The sequence below is a fragment of the Squalius cephalus genome, assembly GCF_949319135.1.
Source record: "Squalius cephalus genome assembly, chromosome: 19".
NCBI classification, from domain to species: Eukaryota; Metazoa; Chordata; class Actinopteri; order Cypriniformes; family Leuciscidae; genus Squalius; species Squalius cephalus.
In genome coordinates, this window is record NC_137140.1 from 25,666,574 (window position 1) to 25,680,583 (window position 14,010).

The 14,010-nt window shown below is 36.0% G+C and overlaps 1 protein-coding gene across 1 annotated transcript; it reads right to left on the minus strand.

Annotated features, from left to right (window-relative positions):
* Positions 1-6,234: 6,234 nt before the first annotated feature.
* On the minus strand, positions 6,235-10,704 carry adrb1 (adrenoceptor beta 1). Its single transcript, XM_079850850.1, has one exon. The coding sequence runs from the start codon at positions 10,666-10,668 to the stop codon at positions 9,445-9,447; it is 1,224 nt and encodes a 407-aa protein (XP_079706976.1). The 5' UTR covers positions 10,669-10,704; the 3' UTR covers positions 6,235-9,444.
* Between the last annotated feature and the right edge of the window lie 3,306 nt (positions 10,705-14,010).

Consider the following 14,010-nt stretch of genomic DNA (forward strand, 5'->3'; position numbering starts at 1 on the left):
TTTTCTCCCGCTTGAGTCGCTATTGAAAGTAAAATCATGCCATACACTGTGATAAAGGGTTTATAAAAACGACACACTGCAATATAAGCTTGTCAAGGTCATATCAGCCGTTCCAACTTGAGAGCCTGTATTGCAGCTTTCAGTTCTCCCAAATCCCAAACACATTGCACACGCTCCAGAAAAAGCAGGATGAAGGAAATTATGCAATGCTAGCAGAAAAATAAGCATTTACACACAGCCCTTATTGGCGAAATGAAGACTCACTAATCTTGATAATTTATCAGTGTACTTTACATTCATAATTTATTTAATGTCTCAAAATAGAAGAAAGATCTCTTGAAGTATGTATGTTCGTGAATGGTGAATTGAAACTGATGAGAAAAAGAAAAAAATTACGTGTTGATTCTGTTTATGGTCTGTAACCTGTGCTCTGCTTGATTGTATAGTGAGTGAAACTGTGATTATAAACTTGTAGATATATTGTACAATGGTCCAATGTTTTTAAACTTCTGGAGTCTTCTGTATATATGGCGTTTAAAGGGGATTAAAATGAAAAGATTATAATCACAAGTCATTAATTTCTATCAATCTATTTTCTATCCTGTGTGTGTGTGTATATATATATTTTCTATCCTGTGTGTGTGTGTGTGTGTGTGTGTATATATATTTCTCACACACACACACACGTGTGTATATATGAAGAGTTCAGATGCAAAAGCCTCTAAGTGCCATCTGAAATTTTCTTCTAGAATGATCATTTTTATCAAGCTTTTATATTTAAGTTCAGTAATTTAATTTAAATGACAATTAATAGATCATTTTCATTGTCATTTAAGTGGAATTACTGAACTTAAATATACGAGCTTGATTAAAATGATCATTCTAGAAGAAAATTTCAGATGGCACTTAGAGGCTTTTGCATCTGAACTCTTCATATATACAAATTTGTATTTTTTTATAATATATATATATATATATATATATATATATATATATATATATATATATATATATATATATATATATATATATATATATATATATGTGTGTATTTTTATATATATATATATATATATATATATATATATATATATATATGTGTGTATTTTTATATATATATATTTTCATACAAATTATATAATTTATAGGTTTTTTATTTATTTTATTTTTAGGTTTTTAGATTTCTTTTCCTAAAAGTTATGTTTCTTTTTTTTGTGTGCATATCAACATTGAAAGGTCTGGGAGGTTTTTTTTCTCCTCCCTATTATACGCCTATTTATTTTTGCCACCATAACTATTCAAGATTAAATGGTTGTTGCGTTTTATTACTCCATTTAATCTGGCATTTTCCCTGCTGTCTGCAGCCCTATCAGAGTTTCTGCCCCTTTTTACTGACTTACAAGGTGATTTATGGGTCACTGGTCACTCATTTGGTGCGTGAGAGTGCACAATAAACCACGTGTCCCCCCCTGCATTGCCTTAAGTAACATTATGTAACCGTAGCAGGTGATGTCCAAAACCAAAAGTTTCTGTGTACTGGGGCCTTGCCTTATTGATCCTCTTTCCCACAAAGCACAGACACATCAGCAACACAGAGTGCTGATATCGAGCAGGTCAACATAAAGGAAAGCTCTTAGAATTTTATTACAAGTAATAATAATAATAGTAAACTACTTATTCGAATGCACTTGCCATCTCCCACAGAAACTGATATTTTTAGGCAAACTGCACAGGACATTCAGTGCTGGAAACATACTTTTGAAAAGTAATTTAGGTGGTGCATTTCCTGTTAGCTTCGACCTGCACTAATAATAGACATATTTACAGAAATGGCTGAATGTGTTTATTAAACAGAAGCTCTGTGAAATATGAAATGCACAAAAGTTTTTGCAATCTGAAGTCCATCCTATGTTTTCTACAACTTTCAAAACTTAAAACACAACATATCTTTCCTTTTTTTTAATTTTTTTTTATAATGGATACTTGCTTTAAATTCATCTCACCTGTGTGGCATTTCAGAGTCTGCTGAATGTGACGAGAGATGGCAGGTTGAAACTGTACGTGGCAAAGAGCCATTGCGTAAACTCCGCTCAGCACTTATTTTTAGCATTTCAAGATAACGTGCTCCGACACTCATTTCAACCTTGTAGACCTCCAGAGAATTCATAAGCCTCAGTCAATGCTTTTGACTAACTGGGAGGTCTTGTCATGAGTAACAGGAGGAATGTGAGATTGTCTAGCCACATGTATTGCAAATATATCTCTATACGTAAATATAATTAGATTCAAATTCTTATTTTTAGAAAGTAGCATTTTTCCCAGCATTGAGTAAACTAGTAAAAAAAAAGATCTTTATCTTTTTGAAGATAAAAATCACAACACAGGAAAATAGTACTTGTCCAACTTAACACATGTTTCACAATGACTAATTCAGAGGCATTGTTAATTTTTTACTCATTTTTTAGTTTTTGTCTTTTGCCGAAAATGTACTTTTTTAATTTAGTATATATTTACGCCATTTTGAACTGCATCTAATTTTAGTCAACAACAACAACAACAAAATTTTTGTTAAAAAAGTACATTTCAAACATTTTATATAGCCTATTATAGTTTTTCTCAATCGCTTTTTCTCTCAAAACAATGTTCATATTTCTGAACAGTTAGTTTGTTGTTCACATCAGATTTGAATTTCTTATTAAGCAAGTTGCATGTGTTTTGGCACGCGTGTAAAATAGAATGTACAATTGTCTACAATTTGCACAATACCTAAATGCACATGGCTTGTAGATCAAAACTGAGTTACTTCTCAGTGAAATTGTCAAACTCTTCGCAACCTCGAAACATTCTTTCATATGTGATCCTTCACATGCAAAATTATCCATTCAAAAATCTGTTGGACATGCTTATATTCCATTAATACCAATGACATTGAATGTTTTAATATCTGCTATTTGTCAAATGGCTATAATGAAATATGAATCAAAATCTTACCAATCAAGTTTGGAAGTATGGAGTTTGCCCAGCACAATCACCATTTTTGAACATGGATGAACATCTAAATCCCTAAGCAGCAACATCTGTTTATTTTTGAAGAAATGTGTTTCGTGTAAAGTTGAAAATTCACAGTTGCTTGTTGCGGACGAGCAAAAGGAAGATGTATAAGAAAAGAATGTGTACAAATGAACAAGCAACCGGGAATATTCAGTGTACAACACATTTTACAAAAATACTGTTGAAATCTGTATCTAAAAAGCTCAGTGTGATATGCAAAAGCATTCAGCTAGACAGAACTGACATTCTTGTATAAGCAAGTCAACAAAAAAAGTAGGGAAAAAACTAACAAATATGTCCATGGTGAAAAAAAACATCTAAACATCTTGACAAATGTGGCTCACACGATGACAAAAACACTTTTTATTTTGGTGGCATTTGCCAATTTACTGACACAATATGTTCTGAAGCATGAATTCAATGTTTTGGGTGAGTTACTACATTTTGAACACAACAGAGTTCTGATGTTCCAGCAGTTGTGACAATTGAACTTGGTTTAGACTTAGATAATGTTAAACTGTTTCGAAAAATGTGCCTAAGCGACTGAGAAAAACTGTAATTTAAACATATCAACAAAAAATGACTCCTAAAATAATATTTTAATGAGTAAACTACCATTGTTATATACTTATTATTATAGCTGTAATTATTTTTTACGTGTTTAGCGCGTCGTTACTAAGCATGTGGTGTAGGGATGAGACTGAGGAAGTAGCCTACTCTGGTTCCCTCGACAAAAACCCAGTAGGACTAGTCTTTTCCATTGGTTTTGGATTATTGCAGAAAACAATTTTAATAAATTAATTAATCTGCATAAATAAAACCGGCAGAACTCAAACCGTCCGACACCACCTCAGAACCGCGGTCCGACACCATCAAGCTTGCGCTGCGTGTGTTGTGTTATAATAATTTGCATGAACACTTGTTGTCACTGCTCATTCAAGCATTTAATAAAATAAAAAATAATTTGCATGACCACGATTATAAACACATCGAAGCTGTGAAAGCAGACAAAGGAGTAGCTATGAGGTTTCCTGTTCGACTGATGACGTTCGATGTCATCTGTAGTCCCATTTTGTCTGCCTTTTACAAGACAAGTAAAAGCTTTTAAAAATATCACAAGGTATTTCTGATGTATTTTATATCATAGAAGAAAACGGGAGAATATCTTGAGTTTGTGTTTACCACAGACCTTATTCAAGCATTTAACCAAAAACCCATTGACTTCAGGACGATGGAAACGGAAGTGCTAAAATGCTAACTCGTTTATGAGTTTTTGCCTACAAAAACACCACTCTAGGTACGTTCATGTCGTAATTACGAGATTTCAACATGTATAAAGCATTCACGTCCTCCTCGTAGAGCTTGTAATTATAATTTGTAAACTGGGAATTTTCTGAGATTTCCTACTTGTACCACGTGACCGCTAAACCACTTAACCAATGCAGATTCAGGCATGCATTATCATTTAGAAAATTAAAAGTAATTTTCAACAAAAAAAAATATTTTTTTATAATTTATACAAGATTCAACTCATTGTTTTAGTCAGTTTCATGTAACCTAATTTAAGTTGAAATTACTTAAACATCCAAGTTGATTGTAGGCTACTTAAAAATTTAAGACAGCTACTTTTTTTTACAGGGGCAGTTTATGGTGTTCACTTTTCAGTTCGTGCAGCTAAAACGGACTATTCCTGCTAAATGAAATATTTTTAATCAGTTTTTTTTTTTTTTTTTTTTTGTAGATTTTCCTTGCGGCTTTATTTTTCTCTTCAACTTTAGCCTATGTTTTAAGTGAAATCATTTAATTGCTGTTTTATTTTTTTAGCATTTTTTTTCTGCTAACAAACACTTCCATCAGTAATTTAGCTAATGACTTTAGCACTGTTTAGTATAATAAATCCTACTTTCCTGTAGCTCAAACAGTAGAGCGTTGGCGCTTGCAACGCCAAGGTCGTGGGTTTGATTCCCAGGGAAAGCAAGACCTGATAAGAATGTAAATGTGTACTTTGAAATGCAATGTAAGTCGCTTTTAAGCGTCTGCCAAATGCATAAATGTTAATGTTAATCTTGTCCCATAAACAAGATTATCATAACTTTTATCATGCACACCCTCAAAAGTTCAGTATGTGTGAGATATAATGGCCCAAAAGCGCCCTTTAGACAAGCCGTTGAATGGAAACTACTACAACACTGGAATGTATGGAAGGCAGCCAGGCATGCACAGGTATATATAAGTGGATGCCGTTCTCTCAACACCTCATAAGCCAGTAACGTATTACAATTAACAGTGTGAGCTGTTGGCCAACGTGTGAGGGAAAAACATGAGAGCGTTTTATCTCCACGATGTGCTAATGGCAGCCATTGGCTGACATAAAACAACGTGTTCAAAGATTGTTGCCGCTCCAGACCAAGTGGCCCTTACGTGAACTAAAGATGTGTAATGGCAGTCAAAGCTCAGAAAACTTTTTGAACGTGCCCACCAGCTGCTATTAATAGACACTTAACGCTTTTGAAGTAAGCAAATGTACCATTCACAGACCACAGCGAGCTAATCTTTTCTACTTAGGGTTCAGTGCAATTCCCCTGATTCGAGCACAGCAGCATATGAGCCTCCAGGCAAATAAAAGCAGTCATTACGTCAGAGTCATCAGGTACGGAATGATAAACTAAGAATAAGCTTTCTGATTAATGAAAGAGATTCGACGCTGATAAAGAAACCAAAGGCAATCACATGTGCACCATTTGTTTCAACACAAGGGCCCTCATCTGTCACGTCTGTCCGGATACAAATTCCTGCCAAACAAATTGTTTTTAATAACAAGGGTATGGTGACATGCAGCCAAGAGCATATTCATGATGCAGGCAGTGTTATTGTTGTGAAACGCTGTGCTATTGTATTAGCACAGGTAATCACATTTAAATAAGGTTCATTAGCCGAAAGCGATGCGGACATATTGCATTCAGTGACCCTGAGGCAGTTTTAGACGCGAGAGGGCTCTGGGGACACTGCTCCGAGCAGTAATGCATTTTAAACCATCCAACCTCTTGAAATTAACAGCCCACAGCTGTGAGCTCAAATCAAATGTATTCCATAAAAATTTCTTTTTCAAAGCACATGCATTTGGCATCGGTTTATGTCAGATTTTTCTAGAAGGAATAAAATGATAAGCAGCCAAACAAGGCCTTAAACTGCTTTTTATTATTCAGTCAACATCACAATAAACAATAAAATATCATTTAATATATCATTAGAACAATACACGACCAAAGGAAGCCAGTAAATCACACTAACCAATACTGAAACAATTCACCACATTGCATCATATTGTCCATAAATGAGTTGTCCATTCACTTTTAACAAATTCGCCTATATTGCTGTTTTATTTGCATAAAGTTGATTCATGAAAGTTGATTAGGGGAAGTTCAACTGCAGAAATTTTGAATTTCCATATTTCCTTTGCTAACACTCCATTGATGCGGAAAATTATTCCATTAGGAGAATTTCCTATAGCTTTGTGTTCACATGATGTGAATCTTAAGAACCAAGGGACACACACCCTGCACCGCTACACACTCTTAGGGAAAAAAAAGGTTAATTGGGGTTCTATATAGAACCTTTGCTTGAGTGTTCTGTTAGTTTGCACGTGTGAAATGAAATTACGTCGTGTTGTGTTATTTTTCCAGTCCAATGCAGTCTGAGATGGTGGAAAACCCAACAGTGATGCAAGTGCTGCAAACTAAATGAGGTCAGCACATAAATATTTAAGGCAAGCTCTAATTGGAGGCCTTTGGTAGATATTAGCCATGTTGAAACGGATTAATTTTTTTTTTTTTTACTTTCAATCAACTGGAGACTAGGTAACTCACATAATTGAGATGTATATCTCAAAGATCTCCTGACAAATAACTGATCCCTAATTTCAGTACAAGCATGCCTGAAAACATTTTGCCTTGAAAAACAAATAAACAAACAGCATTCTGAAATCCCAACAGATTTCAGAAATCCCATCAAATTATAAAGTGATTACAAAAGCAACGTGCCTTTTTACAATATCACATTTTATTGCACGCTATAGCCAACTTGACGTCAACATGATCAATCTTGTACAATACTTCACATGAGGCACTGGTACATAAATTATTTTCTGTAAAAACGTGAAGTTGGGGAAATATATTCATAACAAAACTTGCCAAAACATGTGTGCGCATCTTTACAGATAAATGAGTCTAGTAATATATAACTGGTACGGTAGAAATTTTAAATGAATGGAAAATGCAAGAAGCTCATTGCCCCAGCTCACATTTGACACAAATAAGGAGCATGTAAATCACAAGTATATTTAACATTATTTTATCACATTGCCACGCTTTTTCATATATGCTGTACAATGCATCAAATAAATACTGTACATTTTGACAATTTGTTTAATATAAACAACTTCCTCGTACAATTTGCACATTATACAGGTATGAGGTAAAACAAGATTTAATATCACACATTCGTGAATAAAACATTCAAATAAACATTGTGAAGGCTCAATGCCTAACATTGCTATGAAGAATGAAAAACACTGTTTCACCACTCCATTTCAGAGCTAAACAAAACATCACTGCTTCAGTCTGACAAAACTGCCATTTATTCACTGGAAAATACTGCACAGTTTGTATTTGAAAAGATTTCAGCTTTTATAATTGAATTTTGAACGGTGTTTGCAAAATGTTATAACCCATTTAATCCCGCATTATCATGTGACTTGCATTACTTTTGAGTTTGAAGGGTCTAAAAAGATTTTGTGTGTTACAAAGAATTCTCAATAGTAAATGAAAGTGTCTCGATTTAATGTCATTATTCAATGTGATCAGCTGGTTTAAACACATGAACAGGGCTGTTTAATTCCATTTTGCCCCCTGCATATTTGATAAATATATTTAATTGGTCTATCATTACTTTATTGGAATACTCTTTCAAACATGAAAAAAAATAAATATGTAAACGTCAGTGATCACATTTGTGACCAGTGAGAAACTGGTTTTGAATAGGCCTAACTGATTGATTCACATGGGAAAATTGTAGATTTTAAGGTATTGTTACAATAAATAAAGCAAAGAAATAGAAATATCCATATACACTCTAAAAAATCCTGGGTTGTTTTAACCCAATTTTGGGTCAAAAATGGACAAACCCAAACGTTGGGTTAAAAATTTAACCCAACGGCTGGGTTTGTCCATATTTGACCCAAAGTTGGGTTGAAACAGCCCAGCATTTTTTAGAGTGTATTCTTGGATTTTCAATTCCCTTTTCCACACGATTGCTGAATAGCAAAGTTATAAAATTACACTGCTTAATTGTTTGCAACTTCTTTTTTGGTCTGACAAACTGAGCAAGTTTCCCACCGGTTACAACTGTGTCAGAAATACACCTTTTCACTTTCAACTTTTTCAGAAAAGACAAACAATCTGCTTCAGGCTCTCCAAATACATGTGCTAAATTTAGCTGGGGGGGAAATGGGACTAAATAGGTTAATAATTGTTTTGTTTTTTGTTTTTGAACACAGCTAAATTTCGTCTATACCCTATTATCTATCTTATAGCCTAACAACTGTTTCCGGTCCCTGAGCGGTTTCCAAAAGTGCCGAGAACAGCACTGGGACTTTTCACTGTTTGTATCACTCCGCTTACCCGTGTTCATTGAGGAGCCGGTCGCAGTGGAAATGGAGTGAGTGCGCATTTTCTCTTGATCCATGTTCACTCGGCACAGGAATAAAACCCGGAGTGGAGCTGGAGCGGATTTATTACAGAACGAGTTGAGTAGGGGAAGGGGAATCTCTCGCTCTACTCCACCCATTTAGTTTGTGCGTTGCTTGGTGAAAATGCAAAGTTGGCATTAATGTTAGTTTTCCTGTTGTGAAGTGGATCTGAAGTGAAACGGCTTCTTGAATGAGAAAAAAATGTAGGTCGGGACTTGATTTTGTCCATCAGAGTTGATTGGGTCGCTGGATCAATTTGGTTTGCTATTGCTGTGATCACATGTGAGTGACAGGTTGTCCCGCCCTCACGCCAGCAAACACGTCATCGATGAAGAGATGTTGTTGCAAGAGAATATATTTTGATGAAGATTAGAGGGCACATTAATTGAAAATAATATGTGCACGGATAGCCTCATTTATACTAAATACTGCAATAGGCTATTCCATAAAAATAAGAATTGTCCATTTTTATTTCATGGTGACTTTTCTGGAAATATTTTCGAACTAACCCAAAAACTAAATTTTTGTCTGAAACGTTCACTGGAACAAGCAATATCACACTATAGCGCGCCCATAATTACCTGATTTCCAATACAGTACAAACAGCTCGTGTAATATTGATTGACTAAATAATCGCAGATGTACTTTTACAGCTGAGACTCTGAACGGGACACCCTTCCGTTCCTCTCTAGACTGCAGTCGCGGCTGTCCGTGCCGTTACAGTCCGACCAGGTCCCGAGCATGCTCTGCTCCATAGAGTTCACAAAGCCCCCGGTGCAGCGCGACAGATCGCACGAGCTCACGTGCAGCCTGCGGTCCGCCTGCCTCGGACAACACAACAGCCTCTTGAACGCTTTCCTGAAGTCGGGACTCCGACAGTATATGATGGGGTTGAAGGCGGAGTTCACGTACCCCAGCCAGTTCAAAAACACGAAGAGTTCCTTTTTCACCACCTGATCGCTAAACACCCGCATCACGTTAACGATGAAGAACGGCAGCCAGCAGAGAGTGAACGTTCCCATGATTATTCCCAACGTTTTCAGCGCCTTCTGCTCTTTTAAAGCCAGGATCTTGGTGGTTCGTTTTCGGTTAGGTTTGCAATTAGTACCATTGTTGTAGAATCTTCCCTCACATTTGTTAATTTTGTTCAGTTGTTGTTTGGCTTCTCTATACACTCTGGCATAGACGAATATCATGACTATTAAAGGGATGTAAAACGATATAACGGAGGAGGAGATGGCATATTCGCGGTTGGTGATAAAGTCACAGCACTCGGGATCGTCATAGCACGATGTATCCAGTCTGTGTCGGGACCATTGCATTAGGATGGGTGGGAATGACACAAGTGCTGATATAGCCCACACTCCACACACCACCGCCTTGGCTCGTGCTTTTGTTAAAAGGCTTTGATAGCGAAATGGAGAGATGATGGCGATATACCTGTCTATTGCAATTACGCACAGGGTCTCGATGCTCGCCGTGACGCAAAGTACATCAAGAGATATCCAGAATTCACAGAAGAACGATCCATACATCCAGGATCCTCTGACCTCCAAGGCTGCGCCAAATGGCACCACCAGTAACCCCATGATAAGGTCTGCGCACGCCAGAGACACTATGAAAACATTGGTGAGCGTCTGGAGCCTCTGATTCCGGGCTATGGCGACTATAACCAGTATATTCCCCACTACAATGACAAATACTATCAGACCCATGATGATTCCCATGCCCACGAGCCACTGTTCTGATAAGTTATCCGTGGTGCGTTTAGAGTCATTGCTGTTGTTTACAGACGGTGGACCGTCTCCCATGGTGTGGAGAAATGAAGCGCGTTCATTCAGAACTTCAGGTCCTGTGTGGAGCGCTTCCATCCGCGCTCTGGTCTCCAGCCCCGCGCGCACACGCGCACGCGCTCGCTCATAGAACAAGCAGAGCGACAAATCCAACGGCCACGTCACAGGCTGCACAGCCAATAGTGTCGCGTCTCTAAATTGCAAGTCCCTCAAAGAACAGAAAGCGTAAGGATTTACTTTTCTTGCTCCATGCAGATTCTGCACTACTTGTTTATGATTAATCAAATGTAAGCAATTTGTCAATAATGCCATAAACATTAACTAAATAACATAACATGTAACAAACACCCCAATGACCCCAATAAAGAATATTTTAAATAAAATGGTTTGTGTACAGAATTTAGCAATGTCCCTTATGAGAATACGTTTTGTTAATGAAAAAAAAACGTTTCATTAATATTTTGCTGTCGTATTTAAATATTTAGTTGAATATAAATAATAAAGTAAGTTTAATATACATTTAATTAGTAAATAATATGTAATTCTGTACAGTAATTCATGCATTTTACATCTAAAAATCACATTAAAAATGTATTGTCTTTTAAAATATATATTTTTTTACAGATGACTTACAGTTAGTTTTTACTGTTTACATTTTCTTTTTTTTAAACCTTTTCTATCCAAATATTCTATCCAAAATCTTACATTTTCCAAGTCATCATGAGCTACAAAACTACAGAAATGCTTTGAGGCTTTAGGACAATAACAATAATTTTGCTGAATGATCTAAACCTTTTATCTCTGTGTGACTGAACTCATGAGCTGAAATTATACAAATTGCACGTAGGCTATAATTTTCTCTACTGTTATGCATAACAATCATGCATGTGCTGTTATGTGCAACACATTGACTGATACTGCATTGCCTAATGCCAAGATTCTAAAGCAATAGAATTTTAAATTAAATACTTTTTACTTCATGTAAGATCATGTAAACATCAGTGCCAACTTCTCAAACATCTGGAAAGTAGTATGTAACAACACTACCTGACAGCAACAGGCAATTACAGGGCCCCTGGACAGATTTGGTGCATGTTTGCAAACTTCACAATGCTCAATTCAGTTGTCCCATGTGCCCCAGCGCTTTCCTGGACAAATCACCACCAGCCAAGCTATAAAAAGAGCCAACAGTGGGCCACTTGCTTTCCTTATGAAAATGAATCAGCCATGGCGAGAGATGTTTTTCTAGCAGTAGGAAGCTGTTAAAGTAGATAAGATCATAATTGCACCTCCTTATAGCCGGCCCGGGACACAGACAGACACATTAGACTAATGCTGCTGCTACACAATTTCTCTCTCGTTCTCATCTACATTCCAGCATTATGGAACAGCACTCTGACTTTTTATTTTTTATTCTAGAAAAAGCCAACAGGTATTAGTAGTCCCAAAAATAAAAAGATATTTGATATTGCCTTCATCAACATGTAATAACGTGGGGCCCTTTTGTCATTGTTTGATCCATCTGAAGTCCTGGGACTCTTGTGAACGAAATGATCTCACTCTTTCTAAGCAAGCAAGAGGAAGTCTGCTTAAGTTGAATGGCTAGCAAGCGATACGGGATGCAGGGGTAATAATGTCTATTATGTTATGCAATATATGTAGTATGTAATGTAAACATTCATGCAGGCACTGGAGCAGACATTGGAATTGTGGGTAATGCAGTTTAACGGTGATGACTGTAAAATGATAGATGATTCAGACTAAAATTAGAAGGCGAATATTCTGAGCAATGAAAGAGAGGGATAGGGAATCATTATCCTAAGCCTGGTGTTCCCAAATGTTTTTATCCTAGGACCCACCTAGAGGTATAATACCACCAAAAACTTTTGTGTTTTAGGACCACCTTGAAAACGAGATGATGCATCTCAAGGGGTTTATCCTAAAGAAAATTAGTTACTTTTCAGAGAGAAATATGTGGGGAAAACAGGTTGGTTTTCTTGGTAACACTTTACATCTGTGAACATTAGTTAACTGCATTAGCTAACCTGAACTAACAACGAAAAAAAAAAAAATTAATTAAAGATGAATCAATCCTGGCATGTATTGTTCAATGTTATTACCCTAACTAATGGGACCTATACTGTATTACAGTTTTTTTTTTCTTCTACTTAACATTTTCCTTATTATATTATTACATTAAAAAGTCCTACTTATCAATTTCATCAAATAAAAAAAATAGTATAACCATGTACAAAGACATGAGGTATAATAAAAATGGCTATATTGAAATGATGCTTTGACTTGGAACTTGCGGTTCAGTGAGTCACAGTATGTTGATTCAATAGCCAGATTCTCTGAGTTCATTTAATGAAAGATATGTTGGAAGAATTTGTCAGACTGATTCAAAGCAAAAACTTCTAGTTTAAAGTACAACTGAAGAGGTTTGGACATAATAACAATGCTCTATAATTTAAGAATCTTCCTCCTATATAGTCATACTCTTGCACACTATAGAGCAAATAAGCAACAAACTCACAATTTATACCAATTCAATCCTTGTAATGACTTTCTGCATGGCAGAACAAATCTTAATCCATAACCACAGTGCAGCTAATAAAATATATTCTGAATTTAAATCAGCCCATGCAAGCCAGTGCTAATACAGCATGGAAAATGAACATTCTTCCCTTATCAAAACGAAAGGATTAAAACCACAGAGTCTTATGTGACAATTATGTAAGCGAAACCCAGGTAACTTTCTATTCACAGCAGTCCAATTATCTTTAGTTTCATGCCGTTTTATTCAAATTCACAGAGCACGGTTTTTGAGTCATGGCGAATGTCTTCAGCATATAAATACTGGATAGAAAATATGTATTTAATCAAACACTGGAACCAAAAAAATAGACTTTCATCTTCTGACCTTCAGAAAGAAATCTATTGTGGCTTTGAAAAGAAACAAAAAAGTAATACAATGTTTACAAGGTTACAGGGTTAGTTCAAACAAAAATGAAAATTATATCATCATTTATTCACCCTGATGTCGTTCCAAACCCAAAAGACTTTCATTCATCTTCAAAACACAAATTAAGATATTTTAATAAAATCTGAGAGATTTCTTTCCGTCCATTGACAGTCCATGAAACTACCACTTTGATGCTTCAAAAAGATCACAAAGAGATCGTAAAACTAATCCATATGAATTGAGCGGTAAAAAACGATAAAAAATGCTGTATTCTGCTGCCAGGCCATTAGATGGCGATGCAACACTATAGATTGGACACGTAATATGCATGTGCATGACGTCATCGTTTTCAAAAATTCGCGATTTTGTTGTTTACAGATTTCACCGATTTCAGAAACCCGATTTCAAAAGTTTGCACCCAAAACGCAGTTGTCGTCTAAATGAACGCCCCAAAA

Coding starts and splice junctions, on each gene's coding strand:
- adrb1 (XM_079850850.1), bottom strand. CDS start 10,668: ATGGAAGCGCTCCACACAGGACCTGAAGTTCTGAATGAACGCGCTTCA.